Source organism: Syzygium oleosum, unplaced genomic scaffold (assembly GCF_021117445.2).
Source record: "Syzygium oleosum isolate NSW1041296 unplaced genomic scaffold, Sole_v2.1 Sole_v2.02, whole genome shotgun sequence".
Taxonomy (NCBI): Eukaryota; Viridiplantae; Streptophyta; class Magnoliopsida; order Myrtales; family Myrtaceae; genus Syzygium; species Syzygium oleosum.
This window is the reverse complement of record NW_026607486.1, coordinates 17,359,719-17,382,267: the sequence shown is the minus strand read 5'-3', so window position 1 is coordinate 17,382,267 and position 22,549 is coordinate 17,359,719. Positions and strand designations below refer to the sequence as shown.

The 22,549-nt window shown below is 40.9% G+C and overlaps 3 protein-coding genes across 3 annotated transcripts; 2 read left to right on the top strand and 1 right to left on the bottom strand.

Moving 5' to 3' along the window:
• Positions 1-572: 572 nt before the first annotated feature.
• Positions 573-2,897, top strand: LOC115675417 (pentatricopeptide repeat-containing protein At1g26900, mitochondrial). Its single transcript, XM_030598094.2, has one exon. It carries the CDS (start codon positions 614-616, stop codon positions 2,351-2,353), a length of 1,740 nt encoding a protein of 579 aa, XP_030453954.1. The 5' UTR covers positions 573-613; the 3' UTR covers positions 2,354-2,897.
• Positions 2,898-3,121: 224 nt separating this feature from the next.
• Positions 3,122-12,958, bottom strand: LOC115675210 (PH, RCC1 and FYVE domains-containing protein 1-like). The gene is made up of 9 exons (XM_030597841.2): positions 12,440-12,958; positions 11,540-11,626; positions 11,045-11,134; positions 10,637-10,717; positions 10,333-10,491; positions 8,136-10,232; positions 4,995-5,141; positions 4,095-4,384; positions 3,122-3,505 (listed from the first exon to the last, which is right to left on the bottom strand). The coding sequence occupies exons 1-9, from the start codon at positions 12,488-12,490 to the stop codon at positions 3,415-3,417; spliced, it is 3,093 nt and encodes a 1,030-aa protein (XP_030453701.1). The 5' UTR covers positions 12,491-12,958; the 3' UTR covers positions 3,122-3,414.
• Positions 12,959-14,535: 1,577 nt separating this feature from the next.
• LOC115675572 (uncharacterized) lies at positions 14,536-20,958 on the top strand. The gene is made up of 9 exons (XM_030598327.2): positions 14,536-14,809; positions 16,073-16,195; positions 16,912-17,109; positions 17,268-17,346; positions 17,819-17,964; positions 19,074-19,187; positions 19,553-19,684; positions 20,463-20,576; positions 20,664-20,958. Exons 1-9 carry the CDS (start codon positions 14,756-14,758, stop codon positions 20,712-20,714), a joined length of 1,011 nt encoding a protein of 336 aa, XP_030454187.1. The 5' UTR covers positions 14,536-14,755; the 3' UTR covers positions 20,715-20,958.
• The last annotated feature ends 1,591 nt before the right edge of the window (positions 20,959-22,549 follow it).

Genomic DNA, 22,549 nt, shown 5'->3' with positions numbered 1-22,549 from the left:
TACCTCAGATTTGACGAAACCCGAAACAGGGAGTACTGAAGATCAATATCGACGCTTCTTTTACTGATGGTTCAACGACGGGAGCGGTTGCCGCTGTGATGCGAGGTAGCCTCGGAAGAATTGTAGATGGATTTGCCAAAACAGTGAGGGTTAGCTCTGCAACTCAAGCCAAGGTCAGTGCTCTTGTAGAAACGCTAGTTTTCTTATATGAACGTGCTATGGATTGTCTTCAACTAGAATCAGATTTTTTAGACATGATAAGAGCTCTCACAAGTGCAAATCATTTCAAGTGGGATATACGTGTGCTTATCTTGATCATAGATCTGTTAAAAAACTTTTCTGATATTAAGTTGGCTCATTGTAATAGAGAGTCCAACAAAGTGACAGACTGAGTTGCTAAGGCCATAGAAAAAATTCCCTGCCACAGAATTAGACCCTCTACCCCTCTCCCGATCTTTAGAGTCTATTTTGTTTTGATGCTTTGCTGTTGTACTCGCAAGCTAAGACTTAAAGATATGAATGAATATCGCTATTCTGAAAAAAAAAAAAACTTTCTTATTTCAAGTTTTCGACAGTTTTTCCGCTTCAAGCGCCTCAGTTTTGAAGCTGGTTCATGATTTTCATTGGTCAACGCCACTCGACTGAGGCAAAAGATCCAAACTTTCCCCGCCCATATATGATTAACGCAAGACGATCGAGCTCCGTCTTCAGCTCGGATCAATCGCTCGTTTCTCTGCTCAAATCTTGTAAGGCCCTTTCCGAGATCTCGCAAATCCATGGCTGTATGGTCAAAACCGGCCTCGACAGAGACCATTTCAGTTTGAGCAAGCTTCTCGCGTCCTCCATCGCGCACACCCAATATGCGGCCTCCATTTTCGACTCCACACGATCTCCGAACCTCTTCATGTTCAATACCATCATCAGAGGGCACTCAATTGGCGACGACCCACAACGTGCTCTGACCATATTCAATGACTTGAGGACGCGGGGGATTTCGCTCGATCAGTTCTCTTCCATAACGACCCTCAAAGCTTGTACGCGAGTGCAGGCTCTTGCGTTTGGCCGAGGGGTTCACGGCATTGTCCTGAGGTCTGGGCAACGATCTTTTGTTGAGGTGAAGAACAGCCTCTTGCATTTTTACGGCGTTTGCGGCAGAATCAGCGATGCACGCCAGTTGTTCGACGAATTCCCTCCAGAAAATGACTTGGTTTCCTGGAACACGTTAATGGGTGGCTATCTTACTGCATCTAAGCCGAGTTTGGCGATTGAATTGTTCCGGCAAATGATTTGGAGTGGTTTGAGAGGAAGTGCCACCACGATGCTGAACGTTTTGAATGCCAGTGGTGATGTTGGGAATCTCCTAGGAGTTGAGACGATCCATGGGCATTATATTAAAACTGGCTTCTCTATGAAACTGAATGTCGCCACTGCTTTGATCGATACGTATGCAAAAGTCGGAAATATCCATGCAGGACGTAAAATCTTCAATGAAATGGATCAAAAGGACGCCGCCATGTGGAACTGTTTGATACAACGGTACGCTAGGTGTGGTCTAGTAGAAGAATCAGTAGAGCTGCTAAACTTAATGAAGCTCAAAAAGGTGGTACCGAATTCATCTACATTCGCGGGGTTTTTATCTGCTTGTGATGCTTCAACTGCTTCAAGCATTGGGAAGTACATTCGTAAATATGTTGATGAGGAAGAAGTATGCGCAGATGCAGTCATAGGAACAGCTTTGGTGGACATGTATGCTAAATGTGGCCTTTTGGAGAAAGCTGCTGGCATTTTTAATCGGATGAGAGACAAGGACGTGAAATCCTGGACTGCTATAATTTCAGCTCTAGGCAATCATGGTCAGGCAGGTGAATCCCTGAGGCTGTTTTGTCAGATGGAGAAAGAGGGACATAAACCAAATGAAGTCACTTTCTTAGCAGTTTTAAGCGCTTGCAGTCACGGAGGTCTCGTGATGGAGGCTATGAACTGCTTCCACAAAATGGTGTGGGAGTATGGTTTTTCGCCGAAGATCGAACATTATGGCTGTATTGTTGATGTCCTGGGACGAGCGGGAATGCTGGAGGAAGCGTATGATCTCATTAAAAACTTGCCAGTTAAGGTGGATGCCACGACATGGCGTGCCCTACTGGGTGCTTGCAGAGTGTATGGGAATGTTGAGTTAGGGGAAGATGTGAAGCGAGCGCTCAGTGATACGTATAGACAGCACCCTGCAGATGCAATCCTTCTGTCAAGTACTTATGCTGCTGCAGGAAGGTTACCGAAGATTGCCACCACAGAGGAGCCGAAAGGACAGGAGGAAACCGTGAAGGAAGCTGGACGTAGCAATATTGAGGTGTGATTGCTTGGAGAAATCCAATTGTGCAACAAGAGCTTTTCTTGTGGCCTGATTAGCCGGGAAAATTTCTTCAGCAGCCCGAGGAGAATGGGTTCGACTTTTGCCAAAACAGGGTGATTGCCTGAATCAATTATATTGGTAGAAGAAATGCCCACCAACTTGCGGCACTGGAAGCACGGGTGCTTTTTTGCATTTTCTGCAATCTTCTACACATGATGACCTCTAGATCAACATCAGGTCACATTTCAACTTTGAAATTCCTCAACAGTCTTACGGAGGGCCAACTTTATATACTGCGCAGAAGGACAAAGGACTTCGACAATAGTCTGAAGCTTCGAGCAAATTCAAGAAAGCACTATGACTGAGAAACATATGGTTATTCTATCAAAAGCATTGGTGCCGATGGAGGATCATAATGCGAAGGGTCATGAACCGCATCAATTTTTCTTCTAGAGTTCTGTCTTATGACCCCAGTGTTTATACTGAACTCTCTAAAATGACTTTGTTTCCATTACTGTAATAAGTATGTATGCTCTTCTTTGATTCACCTGAACTGTAGCATGTTACAATAAGCTTGGAGTAGGAGGACGTTGATGAACATTCTGAGGAAAAATGCCATTCGACCCAGAATTGAAAGGAACTATCAGTTAAGGCTGCTCCTGCATCAAGATTAGAACAATGGGATAGAGGCTTTAACGTGAGGAAAACTTGCGGTATCGGAAAGAAGAAGGCCTGTCTTTTGGGCAGATCTGAGTGAAAAAATTGATATGCTTTATAAAGCTGAGAAAGAGAAAAATCTATTGACTATATGGAGAAAATTACAGTAGCTCAAATTCGAAAAGACACATCCCTTATTGAGGATCTTTCCGTCTATCAATTCTCTCTCTACATTTTCACGTTGCAATCTACCTGTCACCATCTACCCATCCTCGAATAAAATTCCACCGAATCGTGAAAAAGAAAAAAATATACAGATTCCAGCGGAGAGGAAGAGGGCCCTGGATACAGTCTGTCAAGGAGCTTTGGTTTACTATCGGCAAAACCACAGTGGGAGCTATAACAAACTATGTATTTTGTATTTTGTGTCTCTCGATAACCATTGCTGCATTAGCAGCCCACCATTTCTCTGCTTGTTCCTCCGTATAATGTTTCCGGCTGTAGGAGAATAAATGCCATGTCAGAAAAAAATGTCCGAACATGTATGACTTAGTTAATCAGTGCTCCAAGATTTGGACATCAACCCAAGTTTAACAGCTTCCTGAAGTTCAGAATTGGAAGACTAATATGGAAGGCAATCGGAGCAGAAAAAGGTAATGGATAATCTAATACAAAGAATGCGGGACCCAAACAGTGGCTGGTTTATGCTTCAAGCTAGAGGGAAAAAGATCTAGAGAAGAGCATAGCATAAAAGTCGGCTTTCTGAAAACTCGTTTACAGAATGATTGATAAGATTTCTTGTTCTCTCCGCAGTTCTAGATTTGTTTGTAGGCTAAGCTGAAAACTGGTGAATTATTTTATGCATTTAACTTATCTTGGCCTCCAGAAGATCATCACAACATGAGCTCGGGTTATCCTTTCTAGCAACTTTGAATTTGGGTTCTTTCATGCAATGTAAATGAACCTCGCACCAACATCCCATTTTTGCCCAATAAAATAACCATCAATATATTAACATTGGTCTGACTCAAAATTCATCTCTTATCTAATTATGCTGCCAAGACAGAGAATGGCGAGATGCTGATACCTGAAGCGTATACGTCTGAGCTCACTACCTCCCCCGGGTAACAAGGCTAACGATATGTAGACACCTGGTTCATCCTGCACCACCCATTCTGCCTTCTCAGGTTGCTGCTTCATTCCATTGAGCAGAGTTGTGCTTACAGACTTCAAATGGGACTCGCTTTCTAGGAAATTAGTTTTTGCTGACTGATTCTCATTAGGGATAAAGTTTGGATCACTGGACAATTCTCTGACAACAGAACCAGAACTTTGGGCTTTCTGTGTGACTGGAAGTCTTTCAGCCATTTCTTTCAACTGCAAGATAATTGAGATTTGTGCAAGTATGGTAAGGAAAAGCTAATTTCGAGTATTGAATTCCAACTACCTGCTAGCCTAACCAAGAGTGTGCATGGTATGTGTTCGCGAGCGAGAGAGAGAGAGAGAGAGAGAGAGAGAGAGAGAGAGAGAGAGAGAGAGAGAGAGAGAGAGAGAGAGAGAGAGAGAGAGAGAGTTGAATAGTGATAGACTTAAAGAAGATTTTAAGTTTGGGTTCTCAGCTCTCTCGCAATTTCACTTGGCATTAGCATTTACATCATAGTAATGACATTGAATGGCCACCATTTCAAAGATGAAAACTACCGCATAGATTCAATTTCTCATAAAAGAACATATTAAATGACCATGCTTATGGTGAAGTGATGCACATATATATGACAACACCCAAATGAGTAATCCTTATTGCCACAGTGTCATATTAAGACACTGATCCTTTTAATCCAAATTAACATGCTTTATCTAAATGCAGAAAATACTCCTGAAGAGTATTGTTAGAGTAAGATTCTCATCCAAATAGTTAGGAGGAGATGATGATACTTTGGACGGATCCACAGAGAGAGAGAGAGAGAGAGTTGCCCAGCCAACAAACCTGAGTGGTTAGAGACTTTATAACTTCTTTAGCAGATTTGCACTTTTGAGCTTCATCTTCTGCTATTGCAGTCACCTGCTTCAGTTGCTTCGACGTTTTCTCTAGTTCACTTTGAAGATGACGGGATTTGGAAGTGAGGTCTTCCACCTGCAAAATATTCCAAAGTATTTTAAATGATATTCCATCACTTAAAAATAACACTTAGAAAAGAGTCAGTAAATAGAGAAAAATTGGTTCACTTGTCATTACAATGAAGAATAATCTATATTTTGATGTAACCTTGGAATTTCTCCACTAAATTGTTGTGGTTGTGAGAGAGTGAAAAAAAATAGCGTACTCCTGAAGGTTTCATACACCTAAATATACTCCTTTTACAGCTTTGCACATAGCATGACAACTTCATGTCAATACTCAGTAAGAATGGCATATGAACACAAAGATAGTGGATAATCATAACAAAGATCAAGCATATTCCGTGTAAAAATGCTGACAGTCAAGGCTAGCACTTGTACCACCCCTTTTTCTTCCCTTCAAGCTTACTTTAGATGAATTGACCAATCTGGGTCAGAGACCATATTAATGGCTTCATGTGACATGTAATGGGGCTGATTCAGAAAAGAACAATTTCTGGCTACACACTAAATAGGTTATGTCTTATGCATTGGTCCTAATCAGTGGTGGATAGATACCACTGACATGCTGATCTTGGCTTGCACCTTTCATTGTTCTTTAAATAAGTGAATAGTCAAAGAAAATGACTGAGTAAACTCACTGGAACAACGGGTCCTGAAAATCTTTTATGTAATAGTACATATACAAATTTTTGAATTGGTCAATAAAACCGAATTGTTCTTCACTGCTACATGACTCAAAGATCTCTAAGCTGATTATTGTTAGCATTAGAGATTATCCTATCATTGGCATTTGATCTCTAATAGGCAAGTAAACTCTTGGAACTCAATAATCCAACTGAGATCTGCTCTTTGCGCATCTCTTCTCTTTGTAGACTCCTCACAGGCTCACGGAGATTTCCTAAAGTATATTGTCAAGATGGAAACAGCAAAAAGTCTCTTTCAGTTCGTACTGATACCATGCAAAACAAGATAAAAGCCTGCATGTGGTCTCTAGTTTTTTTTATCTCCCTGAGGAGAAACTAGTGGTGAGGGTTTCTCTCTTTGTTATGTTTGGTGGTTAATAGGATTCCATATGCATGAGACAAGTCGCAAGCTGAAGCATCTCTCTGGGGAGTGTCCAATGCGCATATAAATGGCATTCAAGAATTCTCTCTCTCTCTCTCTCTCTCTCTCTCTCTCTGGTTCTAAATATAGACTAAATACAACAATTTGATTCGCTCCTCCTGGAAAAATTTGAAAGAAATAAAATGATTCAGCCTATGCATCACATTGAGTTTGTATTTATGTTGGGGATTTTTCTTTAGTTCCACAGGTGTTCAATGCAGGATGTCTTTTCCACTTTGATGGAGGAAAAATGTAATGATTTGTTCTCCAGAAAATTGATTTGGAAATCTGGAGCGTCAACCATAATTTCTGTTTTTGCTTGGGAAGCTTCCTGGGGAAACATATTAAATTTGGACAATTTGCAAAAATGAGAGTGTGGGTGAACTGGTGTTTCCTTTGCAAACAAGCAGTAGATGAATCTGTCGAGCATCTACTGCTACACTGTTGTTAGTCCAGGATGATTTGGAATCTGCTCTTCTCAGCCATAGGTATTCAATGGTGAGCGCAGAGTCGGTGGAAAAAGAGCTAAGAGCAAGGGTGGGCATCCATTCTAGCAAATGGGAGAAAGATGATTTGTTTGATTCCTTGAGCAACTTTTTTCTGCTAATTTCGAGGGAGAGGAATAGGAGAGTTTTCAATTCCTCAGAGCCATTTTGTAATAAGTTTAGATTCTTGAATTTTCAGTGCTTTGCTGAACTCCTTATCTTGTAAATGATTTTGTACAGGGGTTGACATCCCCTTGTTGCCCCCTAATGAAATATTTCTACTGATCCCAAAAACAATGTAGGATGTCTTCTCTTGAACAGGTAATTTGTTTCCTAATCTAGAAACAGCCTAAGAGCCTTGAAGAGAATACCTGTAATGCACCTAGCGCCACCTATGAAAATTTATCTTTCCATAGGCTAATCTATCCATAGTCTAAATACAAAATAGAAACTTGTGTCTTCTTTACGTGTAGAAAATAAAAACACATTAACAGGGCATAACCAATCAGATGTTCGTGGAACTTTTTACCTACTTTCTTGATAATCAATTAAATTAGTTCAAATAATTTTTTGGCAATCGACATATTACTTAAAACAATTTTCAGAGAAAAATACTTGAACTTTCTAGAGCTCCAGTTCAAGTGACTACGCAAATTGCATAAAAAAAAATGAACAGTAGCCTTAAAGAACAATGACATTCATGGGAACTATGATGCTGACAAACTAAAATGTACTGCGCGGAGGGGAAAAAGAGAGTTTGCAGTCGTGTAAAAAGCATACAATTTTGCAGACAATGATAATTGGATTATACTTGTTCATTTCAGACAACAAGTTCATGATTTTCCAATTTGTTAGTTTCAATTTTTCTCCTCATTCTCATCTCTCTCTCCTAGTATACTCCTCTAACTCCTATCAAGAACTTCTGAATATTGTCGACCCCACAATTGTCTCTCTCCCCTCACCCCCACCACAATTCCCATTATATAACTTAGGGGCACCTCTTGCCTCTTGACTACATCCATAATCAATCTACAGGCCCATAATTTTCTCCATCGGGACAGAGTTCTTATCAATTCCTATTATTAACTTCAGGAAGATGTTTTAACTAATCTCATGTCAGTTGTAACCTGGAAACCACCCTTTATATCATTATTCCGATGCTTTGCACCCTTGGCTGGCATATCCCTTTGAAAATGAGATGTACTTACAGGGAAGTCATTGGTTGCGTATAGGTGATATAACTACAATTTATGGTCATCATATGATTGAAGCTCAATCTTGCAGAAAAAAGAAGAATCTTTATTAGTTCTGCAACAATTGTTTCTGATGCAAATGGCACACATAAATGAAAAGGTACCGAGACTTTAACACCAGCACATAGTATTATTCTTATAACAATGCACAAGTTCAAGAGATACCTGTGCTCGTAAATTGATAATTTCTTGGCTTACACTGTCACTGCTGTGCTTTGAGTCGTCAGTAGTTACTTCAGAGCACCGAGGTGGACTAGATTTCCTTGAAAGAGGAGATGCTGATCGAGAAGGCATTCTGGAACCAGGTACAGAAAATGAAAACATTTTTGTGGGAGCTCCAACAAGGTTAGGTTCTTTTGTTGTATTAAGGCCTCCTAGTTGAAAGTTTCTGTTAAGAAGTGGAAACACACGGCTACCACGTGATCCTAGTTTTGCATCATTTATGGAATGCCTGCTCTCAGCCAAATTAAGAGAGTCTGCAGACAAAAGCCTGCATAGACGCTCCTCTGATGTGGAGCAGCTATCCTTTTCTCCCACCTCATTATTTTTCGAACGTAAAGTATCAGTTCTAGCCTTAGGTATGCGCATAACAGGACCAGATTCAGTGGTCTTCTTTAATTTAACATAGCATTCATCGCACACACGATATGGCTTGTTCAGGTTTGGAGCCAAAGAAGCTTTCAGGCTTCTTCTGCTACTGCATGCTTTGCAAAAAACTAGACCGCAATTGTAACAATTGTGGCGTTTTCTCCTGAAACCAAATGGATTGTGACATCCTGAACACATGGAATGGTCAATGCTGGATACCCATTTATGTAGACATATGACAGCAGTGAAGTTGGAACCACATACTACACTCTTCACTTGCTTGTCTTTCAAAAAACCAACAAGTGTAGGTGTACTTCTGTTGTCATATTCTCCATGACCTAACTGCCCATTTGAACCCTTTCCCCAGGTATAAACCTCTCCTTTGGAAGTTAATGCTGCCACATGATAAGATCCACATGCGATTTCCTCAACAAAGCTATCTGCAATTTTCCCCTCAACACGAGCTGGAGCTTTTCCATCAGCCAAAGGATTCCCAAGCTGGCCATAGGCAGTACTTCCCATAGTAAAAACTCGTCCTGAGGTTGTAAGGGCCACGGTTAAACTATGCCCACAGGCTACTCGGCAAAAAGTTTCACCTGACAATGCTGCTATGCACTTGGGAATTAGTCTGGTTTCTTGATCACCATGCCCGAGCCGGTGTTTATCTCCATCGCCCCATGTGAATAGCCTACCAGATGCAGGACTAGTGGAACCTTCCGAAGAAGAACATTCGGTTGTTACTTCAACCACAGCTGCAGTGTGCCAAACACCACAGGCAACTCTTGTTGTGCGTAGTCCTTGCAAAGCTTCCACTTCCCGAGGAATGCTTATGCTGCCACGATCACCATGTCCTAAAGCACCAAAAGATCCATCCCCAAAAGTAAACAACTGCCCAGTAGATGTCACAACAGCTGTATGCCAAGGTCCACAAGCAATGCAGGTAACATGAAGACCCTCCAAATCACCTCCTACTCTCCTTGGAATCCAGTGACTGACTTCACTTCCATGCCCAAGCAAACCCACATTATGAGTTCCATCACCCCACGTATAAAGATCTCCAGAAAGCGTGGCAGCGCATGTGTGATACTCACCACATGCTACTAACTCAATGGTCATGCCACTGAGGGAGTCAATAAGCTTGGGGTAGGATATATCTGATTCTATGCCATGCCCTAGCCTTCCTCCCAACTCCTCCCCCCAGCTGAAGATTTCCCCTTGCCTGGTAACAAGCACAGCATGCCTGTAACCACAAGCGATATTAAGAACATCAAGAACCACTGTTGATTCCAAAGCCTTTGGCAGAAAAGCATTCGTTTTTGTATCATATGGACTCCCAACTCTATGCTGACCACCACCAAGAATTCCGCCACTAATTCCCTCTCCCCAAATGAAAGCATCACCCAGGGATTCAAAATCTTCACGACAAGAACCTTGGCTAGAAGAACTAACGGCACTGGATAAACTAATACGAAATGTCTCAGCACCAGAATTTCGACCATTCCAGTTATCTCCTCCCCCTTGTGACACTGAATTAAGAGGATTGGCAATGGTTTCGCTTTGATTGTAACCCCTGTCTGCAGCAGTATAGGTTATTATGTCTGAGAATGCCTTTCCTAACCTATTCTGTGAAGTACTTTCACCACGAGGCTGAATGCCTTGGATATGTCCAGGATCCTGTGGTCATGAATGGTTAAAAAGAAAATGAGAAAAGCAAAAAGCTTCATGTAATCGGGCTGATTTTAGGAATTATGGAGAGAAAGACATAGCTACTGACAAACAGTGTAATGGATGGTGAATTTCTTCGCGCACGCGGACTATCTGAGGATGCAGCTTCACTGATTGTATCGATCCTCCACTTGCGGAAATTACCCCGTGTGATCAATGCTTTGAGACCAACAAACCAAACTTCAGCTTCATCCTTGTCTTTACATATCTGTTCATGAACGCAATGGCCTCATGACAAATATCCATAAGCAAAAGCCTATAAATTGTTACAAGTATTCCACAGGAAGCAAGATGTGATTTGTTTTTTCCCCTTCACTAGGTGGCTAAGATAGAGCCGTTACAAACAAACTCACCAAATCCAAGGATCTATCACTGCAGATCAGGGAAAATGACTGATACTCCTTCTCAGGTCGTGGATACCGCTGAAATATTGCCTGAATGAAAAGCCATTTCAATAAGAAAATTGGAACCAGGGGTTAGTGACCTTTATATTATATCTGTAATCTACTAAGAGAACAAAGAACACAAAATAGAATTACTATGTAGAAGTATGAATCAAAATATTATTAGAAACAAAATTATGAACATGCATGATTTTGTTGAAAATTGTAAGTGCAGCGGAGGAAGTGATGTTTCAGGGGGAGATAGTGTTTCGACCTCGATTACAATTGTCCAGAGGCTTACAAAAAAACGCTTTGATGAGTAAATTTTCTAAAACTAAAGGCCGCCATTACTTAAAGCGAGACTGATCTATAACTTACCGTACGCTGTCCAGGTATAATTCTTGAGACTTGATTTAGTTTAATCTGTTTTGTTTCTTTGCCAGAGTACCATATCAATGTAGACTCATCCTGACACAGAAAGCAAATCAAGTAGTCAAGAGAGGAACTCAGAGAAGTTCACAAACAAAGTTCCAGGTGTAGTGATTGATAGCAGCGTGGTTCAGGGAGAAAATCAATACGGATAACCATGGGAACCTTTTCTATCAACAGCTTTCTTTGGGCTATTGGCATTTATTGTAAAGGCATGTGTCAGTTTACTATTAAATCAGAGTACATTGAGCCGATTTAACAACTACAATTAGTCTAAATCACAAAATCTGATGATCCCATGAGATACAATGGAAATCTCACGTATCTTAGGTACCGAGTGATCTCAAATTGATTCTACGGTGCAACTTATAATATGTAGAGACTAGTTTTAAGATTTTTTCTCTTACAGGCTTTCAAACACTTAATTAGGATCACGGGACTTACACTGGCAAGGTGGAAGGGGCAGAACTTTGGCTTCCCTCTGCGACCATACTTCAGTAAGCAAGCGCCTTTTTTAAGTGCTGTAATTGCCTGCCATCAAAATTTTGGCTTTGACTACCCGGAACTTGTAGCTATAGAAATGAAATTCTGAAATCTTCTCAAATAAGCATAGTCCTTACTGCGTAGTGTAAGAAAATACATCCTCTCTTAGATAGAGCAAGATATCTACACTGAAACCGAAAACTGTCGGCCACCTCTAGAAGTTTTGATATTGATGATGGTCCTCCATTGAATGACTTGTTTACATAGCATTAAGGCTTTTCAAAAACTTCATTCTCCACATCGTTGAATGGTGGATACAGATGTTTCGCAGGAAAAGATTGAGAAAATTTTAAAAAAGATAATGGCTTCCAAAGGAAAGCTTCATAGAAGTCAAGCTGTTTCAAAAAGATGGAAAAATTTTACGTCAAGGTGACGGGACTCGATAATAAGAATGACTGATTTGCGCATGATTGACAAAGGAACGGAAGAATGAAGGCTTTCATGCTAGTAATACCATATGCAGCTTCCCCAAGTCTCCAAAGGTCACTCCGCGCACTTCCTCTCTCCGGGTAAAAATCTTTATATCAAGTAATTGACTATTTTCAAACGCTACGGGATGCTATGATGCAGTATTTGAGTAATTCAAGTGAAGTACTCACGCTACTGATCATCAACAGCTCCTTTGCACTAAAGAAAAATACAATGGGCTACTAAAGTTACAGACCAAATCACGGGACAGAGAGATGCACCTACCACCCAGGACATGGGCACTATATCACCATCATAAGCCAGCATACACAATTTATAACAGCTATTTCCTAAAATGAATCGGAGCTATAAACAAAAAGGTAAGGGGAAAACCTGCTCGATATCCCTATCCGTGGTGAGGCCACTTTTCTGAGGATCAGCCATTCAAGTTTCAATGTCATCTGATGCCCAAACGCACACCAAACACCCATTTGACAACCAACCAGCGAAATCTTCGAATTCGGGAGGCGACTTCCAACTCCAGCCCATCCACGATCACTTCGACTCCACACGACGCCGGCCACCGCTGTAATTTCCAATGCCGAAACGATTCCTTCCGATCAACAGCCGCAAATGAGGTCCAAAAACCGAAATGCAGCTCCAGAAGCCATGCCTAAGCCATAAAGCCACGGAGATTCCTCGACAGCAACTCGCGGAAGGGCGACCGATTCCGAGCTCCGAAACAGCTCGAGGCCAATCCCGATACCGATTCGGCCGAAACCGGAGATTCCTTCGCCGCGGCCAACGGAAACGGGAAATCGATCGACGGAAGACCCGCCGCGCAGCACGACCGAGGCAGCGGCGATCGGGTTCCTCGGCAATGCCGCGAGAATCCGGGGCGAGTTTCGCGCGATTCCCGGGGATCGTTCCGGATCAGGAGAAGAGCCGGAGGGGAAGGAGGTGGAGGCGGCGGCGGCGGCGATGCGATCGAGGCGGGGCGACGGAGGAGGGGGGGTGCCGCCGGTACGCCGCGGCCTCCCGTCCTTCGATGGAAAGAGAGAGAGTTTGACGGAATTTGCTCCGACGTGCTCGCCTCTCTCTCCTCCTTTCGCTCTGTCTGTCGCGGAGGGAATGAATCTTCTTTTGCATGAACGGTGGTTTTGTGCGGGCCGAATGCCACGTCAGCAAACCGAATTGGGAGTTGGAAAATAAAACGAGACGGAGGAGGGTGGAGGAGGAGGAGGAGGGGATGCTGTTATTGTTAGTTAGCTTTGTGTCCCCTCTAAACTAAACTAGAATTTTGATTGCTGAGGTGGCGCGCGGGGCCCCTGACGTAGAATGTGGTGGCTGTGAGGCGGCCCGCGAGAGAAAATTATCCAAAAAGTTATAATTTATTATAATTTTACTAATTCAGTCATAAAATTTTTAATTTTATTAATTGAGTCGTAAATAATTTCACGTTATGCCAGTTTTTTTGGTCGGATATCGCTGATGTAGATACCGACCGTCCTGTGTGGACATTTTTTAATGATATATTTCCTTTTCTTTCTCATTTTTTCCTTTGTCCTTCCTCCTCTAGCTGATCACTGAGGCCCGGCGACTGGCCAGAGGCAAGGGCCGGCCGGCAAGGTAGGGCCTCGCCATGGCTGGGCAAGGTTCGCCAACTCGCCGGCCTCTGCCTTTGGCCAGGCATTGGCAAGAGGAGGAAAAAGGAAGGAAAAAAAAAAGAAAGAAAAAGAATAATCATATATAAATATATAAATTCAAAATTAATTAAAATTTGTTCACGCTAGCGTCGATCGTTCTACGTGACACGGCCAGCATCCATGTTAGGGATTTCAGACCAAAATTGGTTGAATGACCTCAATTTGCAAAAAGTAAAAAGGTTTAGGATTCAATTGGCAAAATTGAAAGGTTTAGAACTGAATTGGAAAAAAGTATAATGGGTTAAGAACTTTTTGAACAATTTTCTCCACTTTCGAGCATAGAGAATTGTTTTTTTAGATCCAATGCTCTTTTTAAGCACCGATTAGGGAGCGATCGTATGGAATAGTGATTGAAGAACATGGAATCGCCTTTATCTCGAAACTGTTATAATATAACGAGTAAATATGCTAGAATTCAATTTAATTTCATATATAACATGGACACGCAAATTGCGCAACATATTTTAAATTCGGTTTGCTCTATCTTCTCATATAATTTAATTTCATGCCATCGTACGTAAGTTTAACGTGGCCTACCGAGGTAAGTTTTTTATCGAGTCCGGTAGAATTTCATTAAAATATTAATGTCCGAGTTCCAGAGATTTGTAGATGTGATCTGCCACATTAGCGATTCTTGAAAAATTGGCCGGATAGGTTGAGGAATGTGCTCGTGAAATTCATCAAATTTGAGTATTCCAAGGACGAAATTTACCTAACTTACGGGAAACGAGTTGAAAAAGACAGAAAATACATACACACCTATATATACACACACACACACATGTAGGTATGTGTTTTGGACGCTGGTCTGAGATTGTTCGCGAAGAAACGGAGAAGCAAAGCGGGAACGACGAAGGGAAAGGGATTGATAAGGAAAGCGGCTGACCGGTGACGACCGACACGGCGCCGTTTTGAGGGTTCTTGGGTTTCTGCAATCCTTGCTTTCCGATTCGTTTCGCGACAGCTCTGAACTCGAACACAGACACCCACGTACGACGAAACCATGGCGACTGAGATGGAAGAATTGGTGGGGTTCTTGTCTTCTCCTTCTCCTCCTGTAAGCCCTCTTTCGCCCTTCGTTTTCTAGCTCATGAATCTTTTTGGAAAGAAGCGGAAGAAGGTTCCAATTCGATCCCGTTGTTTGAATGCGTAGTACACGATGCAATCCCTTCACTTCATCCTTAAGCGATGTAGTTTGCCGAGTGATGGGTGGAAAGGAACGATTTTTTTGCATAGCTATTAGCGAGAGAGACTTGAAAGTGTTGCACTTTAAGCAAAAGAAGAGGAAAAGGGATCAACTTTGAGCTCCCCGGCGATCAAGGAAGGGGAAAAAGGTTGTCTTTTTCCGGCCTCGTAACGACTCGTTAAGGTTAGAACTTGGTAGCTTGCTCATGTGGGTCTTGTGGGAAAGTACCGCGAATTTTCGTTTTGATAATTTTTAGATTGAGGTCTTAACTTGAAAGATCAATAGCCGGACGAGTTTTTTCATCACGAGAACGACTAAACCGCCAGCAAAACGTCGATGAGAACCACCTGCTCTTCTCTTTACATATCGTAATCTGTCAAAACTCGATATAGAAAGGAATTCACCGTCTGATGAGCTAGGAAAAGGGAGTCACGGATGATTAAAGGCCTTGCATGCTATTTTAGATGGTAGAGGTGCTGGGGCTAGAATTTTCAAAGCGAGAAAATTGGTGGCAAATGAGAAAGTTTGAACATGGAGAAACAATTGTGAAGTAAATGCTGTTGTGGTTTTAAATTGCGGTCTAAACCTTTTTCTTTGTGTAGGCTAAAGTAATTCCCCATTTCGTCATGTCAGTAATGATGAATCAAAACTAAGCGAGGAAAAGTTTGCCAAAGATATGGTCCTCTGATTTCAGCACATTTGAGACTGTTTCTTATGTAACACGTTGGCGTATATCAATTTGAATTTTTTTTTTTTTGGGGGGGGGGGGGGTAGTGGAGGAGAGAGAGATGGAACAACTGTGTTTTTTATTCTGTCATCTGTATAACATCATGATGACATAGTTTCTTACCCTGTTCTTTTACTGGATAGCGACACGGCAAATATGAGTTGACTTTTATGCTTATCAAAATAGTGATGATGGAGTCAGTTAATCTCAAACTTGAATGGCACAGATGAACATTACCATTATGAAAAGCTCAATTGAACTATTTCTCATTAAGTCAGCTTGGCTACATGTATTTTCTTACATAATGGATCAAATATGCTCTCTTTCCTCAACCTTTTATCTGGAGTTCTGGTACTGGGCTATTGTAATTTTAGTCTTGACTTGTGGGCATTTCTCTTCCATATTAGGTGAAGAAGGCGGCGGTGGACATTGTCAGTGGATTAACTGGAAGTGAGGATGGGTTGCAGTCTCTAGCCTCGTTTGCAAAGATTTTACTACCGTCATTGGTTCGACTTTTGAGTGAAAATAAGGTGATTCATCACTAATTTACTCCATGTTAAGATTTCTACATATAAGAAAGAAGCCTCGATATAACAGAAGTCTGCCAACAATTTTTAGATTGATGGCCTTATAATAGTTATATCAAAACAGTTACTGTTAGAAAGTCCAACCTAAAAGCTTAAGCTATTAGGTGGAGGGAGACCACATGAATATAAAGAGCATTTAAGACCTTTTGTCAATCGATGTGGAATAATATTTCAACACCCCCACTCATGTGCAAGCTGGATTACGAGCAACACGTGAAATTTTGACTACGCACATTCACATGAAATTTTTACCACGCATATTTGCGAAAGGGATAGCATTGGCTCTGATACCATGTTAGAAAATCCAACCCAAAAGCTTAAGTTATTAGGTGGAGGGAGACCATATGAATATAAAGAGTATTCAAGACCCGTTGTCAATCGATGTGGAATAATATTTCAAAGTTACTATTGGCTTCTATAAATTCCTGTTTTTCCATTCCAGCATATAAGTACGTTTATATTATTGTTGTATTGAGGTAACACAATATAGACTCTTAATCATGTGGTTTTTCTCAATGCCAAATAAAAGTTCTAAATTTGCCATTGAATTTATTGAAGCAAAAAGACAAGTCTGGTTACATTGGCCATTGCAAAGCAGATTGCCTACACAACATTCATGAGTAATTACTTTTTGGCAATGGCTTATGTCTATTTATCAGGAGGTGTCTCAACCAGCGGCAGAAGCTCTTGTAAATCTTTCACAGAATTCTAACATGGCATCCAAGATGGTCACAATAGGAATGGTCAAAACAGCCATGGATTTGTTGTACAAACCAGATACATCAATTACTAAATTGCTTGTTATGCTTCTGGTCAATCTTACACAGTCGGATGCTGGTATTGCGTCATTGCTCCAGGTATTTCAGTCCAGCTCATCATTCAGTCACAGCTGTTGTCCTTCAAATGTAGAGTATTTGTATGCTTTCCCTTTTGCCATTCATTTCAGCATATTTGTGTCTTTCATTTAAGGTCTATCACTCTAAGATAGTTATACATGGGATTTTCTGCTTGCTAGACAGGAGATGAGAACGTCCAAGGATTATATGTGATGAGGCTTGTGAGGTCATTTTGTAGATCCTCCAATGAATCAGGCGGTGCGTTTCCATTCCATGAAATCTATTTACACATTTGCAAATGAGGCCTTCACGCAACCCAATTATCCCTGTTGAGCCACAATGGACCTTTATTTGGCCTTATGTTTGTATCCTCATTTTTTCTGCCTGCTAGGGGGAGAGGCCTACATATGTATTTTGTTCATAATTAAGATCCTCTCCTTATGATAAAGATTCAATATGTACCAAGAAAAAAAGGAATTGTTGGCATGGGCATATGAGATCATAAGTTTCTCAAGACTAAGAATTGGTGTTTTCCTGGAAGATAAAATGGGCAGACCTCAGCTGGTATACTATCCATGTCCAGTGGGCAAGAAATTTGATTTTGATCATCATGCCAGTTTCTTCAATACGAATACTTTTATGCATGAGATAGTTTTTGCTAGTACTTCCTCATATATGCTTGTCTTGTCCTTTTCATCAATTGTTGAATTGACCTTTTTCATTTTACTAGATGATTCATTCGAGCATGTGGGTTCAATCCTGGTAAACATTTCAAAGAATGAAGCAGGGAGGAAGATTTTACTGGACCCCAAACGAGGTCTTCTTAAGCAGATCATCCATCAATTTGATTCAAGTAGTCCATTGCGGAAAAAGGGGGTATGTTTTGAGATAACCATATGAAATTGATTTTGAATGTTTAGAGATGGTATTTTAATAAATACTTTTGTGATTTGAAAGTGCACATAAGAATGTCATGTGTGCTGGCTTGCATGATATAAAAATTGGACAAATATTGACTTACAGAATCATTTGAAATTGGGATACTCACTTCGTTCAAATCTTTAATGAAGTTTCCATAGGCAACTGATATTTATAATCATATCGTAGTTCATAAGTGCCTTCATGATACTAAGTATGTCGCCTTCATGGCAATGGTATTTTGTATTCCCCAAGAGCTACTGTTCTCTGCTTGAAACTAGGTTGTTGTTTGGCCAAAATAAGTAACAAAAAGTAGGATGCTAAAACTAATAAAGAACTAGGTTGCTGAAGGCTTGTTCCTCAAATACATAGACAAGTTATTTAAACATAGTCATGACCCTTAAAGAGGTGGTGTCGATATCCTAAGAGAAATTGCTATGGCAATGGGTTGGCTTTATTGGGTCTCCACCGACGAGATCATGTCTTAAAGGGAACTACTGGAGTTTCGAGTCAGGTTGGGGACAGTTTGCAAGCAGTGCATAGTGTTTGGCATGAGTTTATATCTGCATTACATGTACCTGAACCTCTTTAGATAGTAGTGACATTATTATTGTAATCTTGTTCTCTTACTGAAGATGTAAAATGTCTAGGATATTAAGTGTTTGTATTTTTATTTCAAAACATGTTAAAGAATTTGGATACGCGGGTAACTTCAGGCGTCACTCTTTTCTAGAGTTCTGATTATTTACCTAGATTTATTGCCCGAATGAGATTGGACTAGATAAGGCTAATTTGTTTGCATCTGTTGGCCCAAACCTATTCTGCAGCTATCCCTGGGTGCATGACAAAATTTTTGTTAAGTGTGCAGTTTCCTTGGTTTTCTTTGGTTGCATGAGAAACAACAAAGTACTGGGCAAGTGTTAGTTTCCTATGATGGTATAGTATGGGGAAGCTCAGTAAAGATTTGCATGGACGATTGCTTGTGGCAAGCCTGAATAAGCCTCCCTTTGTGACTGTGCTTGCCACTGTACTGTCTTAGCTTGAATCTCGTAAATTCCTTTGTACAGGTATCTGGAACTATTCGCAACTGCTGTTTTGAAGCTGAGAATCAACTTCAGAATTTGCTTTTAGTATCTGAGTTTCTTTGGCCTGCTCTTCTTCTGCCTGTCGCTGGCCACAAGGTACTTTTTGAGTCTATAACTTGTTCTTTTAAAGAAGTGTAAGGCTTTTTTCTGTTTCACGTTGTCTCAAGTCAGCACCTATATCAAGTTTAACGTAAAATCACCACTAAATTGGCATTTCACGTGGGAAATCCCTTTGAAAGAACTCTTTCGAATTGGTTGGATGAGATCCTCAGTAATACATTTGAGATACTTATGAATTCTCACCTGATGTACGTCCTCTGCTGGAGCATTTGCTTGTACGGTTGTCCCAACGTATCCTTAAATTGCAATTTCAGTAATTTTGGAGCTTGTTTCTAATTCCAATTCCTTTTCTCTATCCTGCATTTTTTAATTAAAAATACATTCTCATGATTTTTGGGCAGATCTACACTGAGCAAGATACCGCGAAGATGCCTCCTGAGCTTGGGACTGCATTGTCGATTGACCGGGAACCAGTTGATGATCCTGAAATTCGGATCCAAACACTTGAGGCAATCTATTTAATCGTGTTACAGGTATAGTTTAGACTAGTAAATAATCTCCGTTGCATATGCCATGGAAAATAACGAGTTTGGTTTACAAATTTAAAAGTGTCAAAGAAATAGGGAAAACTTTTCAATCAGGTTCTGTTGATATATCAATTACTGAACTGTTGGTTTCTCAGTAAAAAGATGGATATACTTGTCTCTTAGAGATTTTGGTCTTTTGCTTGTAGATGTCTTTAGAAAATTGAGGTGACCACAAAAGAAGGAAGTATCACCTATTCAGGATGTTGAGCCAAAGTAGGCGGAGGTTACTTGTTTCAAGATGTTACTGTCACTCAATTCTTGGCTGTGAGTTTGTCCTTGTCCGTCTGTTACATTCTCCCAGGACATGGGGAATGTCAGTGCGTTGGAAAGTGAAAAATACGAGGATACCTTGTGGGTAGACTGATGCAACACATCCTGAAATACTTTTAATATGACCGAGAGAACAACTGGTATTATGCGGGGTTTCTAGGCTATCTTGCGCTTATCAGTAAAAGTGGTTAGGGCCTTATTTGACTATCCTATTTAATGAAATAAACTGTCGTGGCAAAAGCCTTTCCATTGTAGTTGACAATATAAATGTTTGCAATATTTTGACCCAAAAAAAATGTTTGCAATTTAATTGACCGACTTGTTCTAGGATAGCGACCATTTTTGCTGTCTTCTAGTATTGCAGCATCTCTCGCTTCAGTAGTGCCACATGACTATGATATAGATTGCTCTGATTGTAATTGGCCAATTCCATGTTTCCTTATAATTCCAATAGGAAGCGGGGAGGAGAGCCTTGTGGTCCGTCAATGGGCCAAGGATACTTCAAATAGGTTATGAAGATGAGGAAGATCCTAAAGTAATGGAAGCTTACGAGCGGATTGGCTCTTTGGTGCGTTAACATCTATCGCCCTTTCCCTTCCCATTTGCAGCCTAACCATGTCCTGTTAGATTTAATTGTCCTCTTGTTGTGTGGTAGCTTGTTCAAGGTGGTGGAACGGAGGAATCAACCACTGAAGCAACCAAGTAGCTGGGTGTATCTTGCACGCTTCGGTCAAGAAGTCCTCGTAATTTTGTTTTTCCTCAAGGGACTTGATAGTGATTGTGAAGGTCATTCTTTAGGTGTTTTTTATGCTCTCTACATATCATGTAGCTTGATATAAGTTGTGAAATATGTCGCAATGATGTTTAACTTGCTCAGACAGGCACCCTTCTATTTTCTCGGGTGACCAACGGACGGTACTAATGAATTTAGAGTATATTGCTTCTATATAGCAATAGGAGATCATGTAGACCTAAGTATTGGACAAACTTCTCGTCTGGCTTCGGGGTGTTACAAATTCATTCATCTTGGGCTAAGCATGGTTGAACTGAATAACATGGAAGTTATGTTCGGCATCATTCAACAGGAAATTTTACACCCGTATTTGTTGGACACCTAAAATCTCCACCCTTGGTGGACCCAGAGTGCCGCTCGCGGGGAGGTCACGACACTATTCAACATGCACGTCCCACATGTGATATCCTGCAAGATCTTGAATTCTGCGGTCATATCATCACATCAAAGTGGACGATTTTGCCTGATCCATTGAATGTCGTCGGCACAAATTATCATCCTTTAATCAGATGCAAGTTTTGGGAGTTTGTTCTATTAGTGTTTCCTTTTTATCTTTAATTGGAGTCTCTTGTTATGACTTCTGCCACACCTTTTTCTCCCTCAGTGGTCAGTGGTACATCTTCCTGCTGATGAACAGCAGGATGGAAATGTGACTTTCAAGACTTGAATTGCTTGTCGGACGTCCGTGTCGTGATCGATACGTAGGGACACATCTGTTTCCTTGGAAGATCTTATATCAAATTTTTTGCTCTCGTTTTCTTTGTTCCTTTCGCCCGTCTATCGCCCTCGCAAATGGATTTCTACCAATTGACCGATCTGGCTGTTCATTTGAGCTCGTAACAAGGAATTTGTTGGATACTTTCATCAATTTGAAGATCATTATGGCTTTGGTCCCTATAGGGTGGCGCTTTTAACATCAGTTGAGGGTAATAAAGGTTCATTCATCTCTTGCTATCGGAGACCGACATACCCATTTCCCCCATTGAATCTGTGGATCATAGCTTCATGAGTCATTTCTGTGGTCCATGGTCACACAAGGACTTCCACCAATCTCCTTCATCATTTAACAAATGAACATGGCTACACAAAGGATAGATTGGTATCCTCTACATGAACTTACATATCTACTATTCAACCAAGGGGCAGAAAAAAAGTGTGTAGAGTAGTTTCATCACCATCTGAGGCATGATGATAATTTCTATTCTACACCCTTTGGCGTGGACCACGAGAAACAGTGTCTCGTTGATATATTCAGAGTGAGGAAGTGCTGGCTAGAAAAGTAATGTCACGTTGGATCACATTTCTTACCTCTTTTCTTGGTGAGCGACCATTCTTCTAAGTAGCAAGTGGACGTGTACCCAAAGTTTCTCAAGACTTGAATTGCTACTTCAACCATCAATGTCACTCTCAGTTAGGAGGCTATGTAAGGACAGATCTGTTTGTCGATTACTTCCCGCATATGCTGCTCCTCTACCACCTCTTTTTACTAGGGGAAATTACCAAAAAAGTCATAAACCTATTACATTTATGCCAATTTAATACTAAGACTTTCAATTGCGCTAATTGAATCCTATACTTTTGATGATTTGCCGATGTAGTTCTTCTAACCAAATATCCAAATATAGGCTTATGACTCAATTGGTAAACCTTCAAAAAGTTTGGGACTAAATTAACACAAAGAGAGGTTTAGGACTAAATTTGCAATTCGTCAAAAGGTGTAAGACTAAATTGGCTAAATTGAAAGGTTT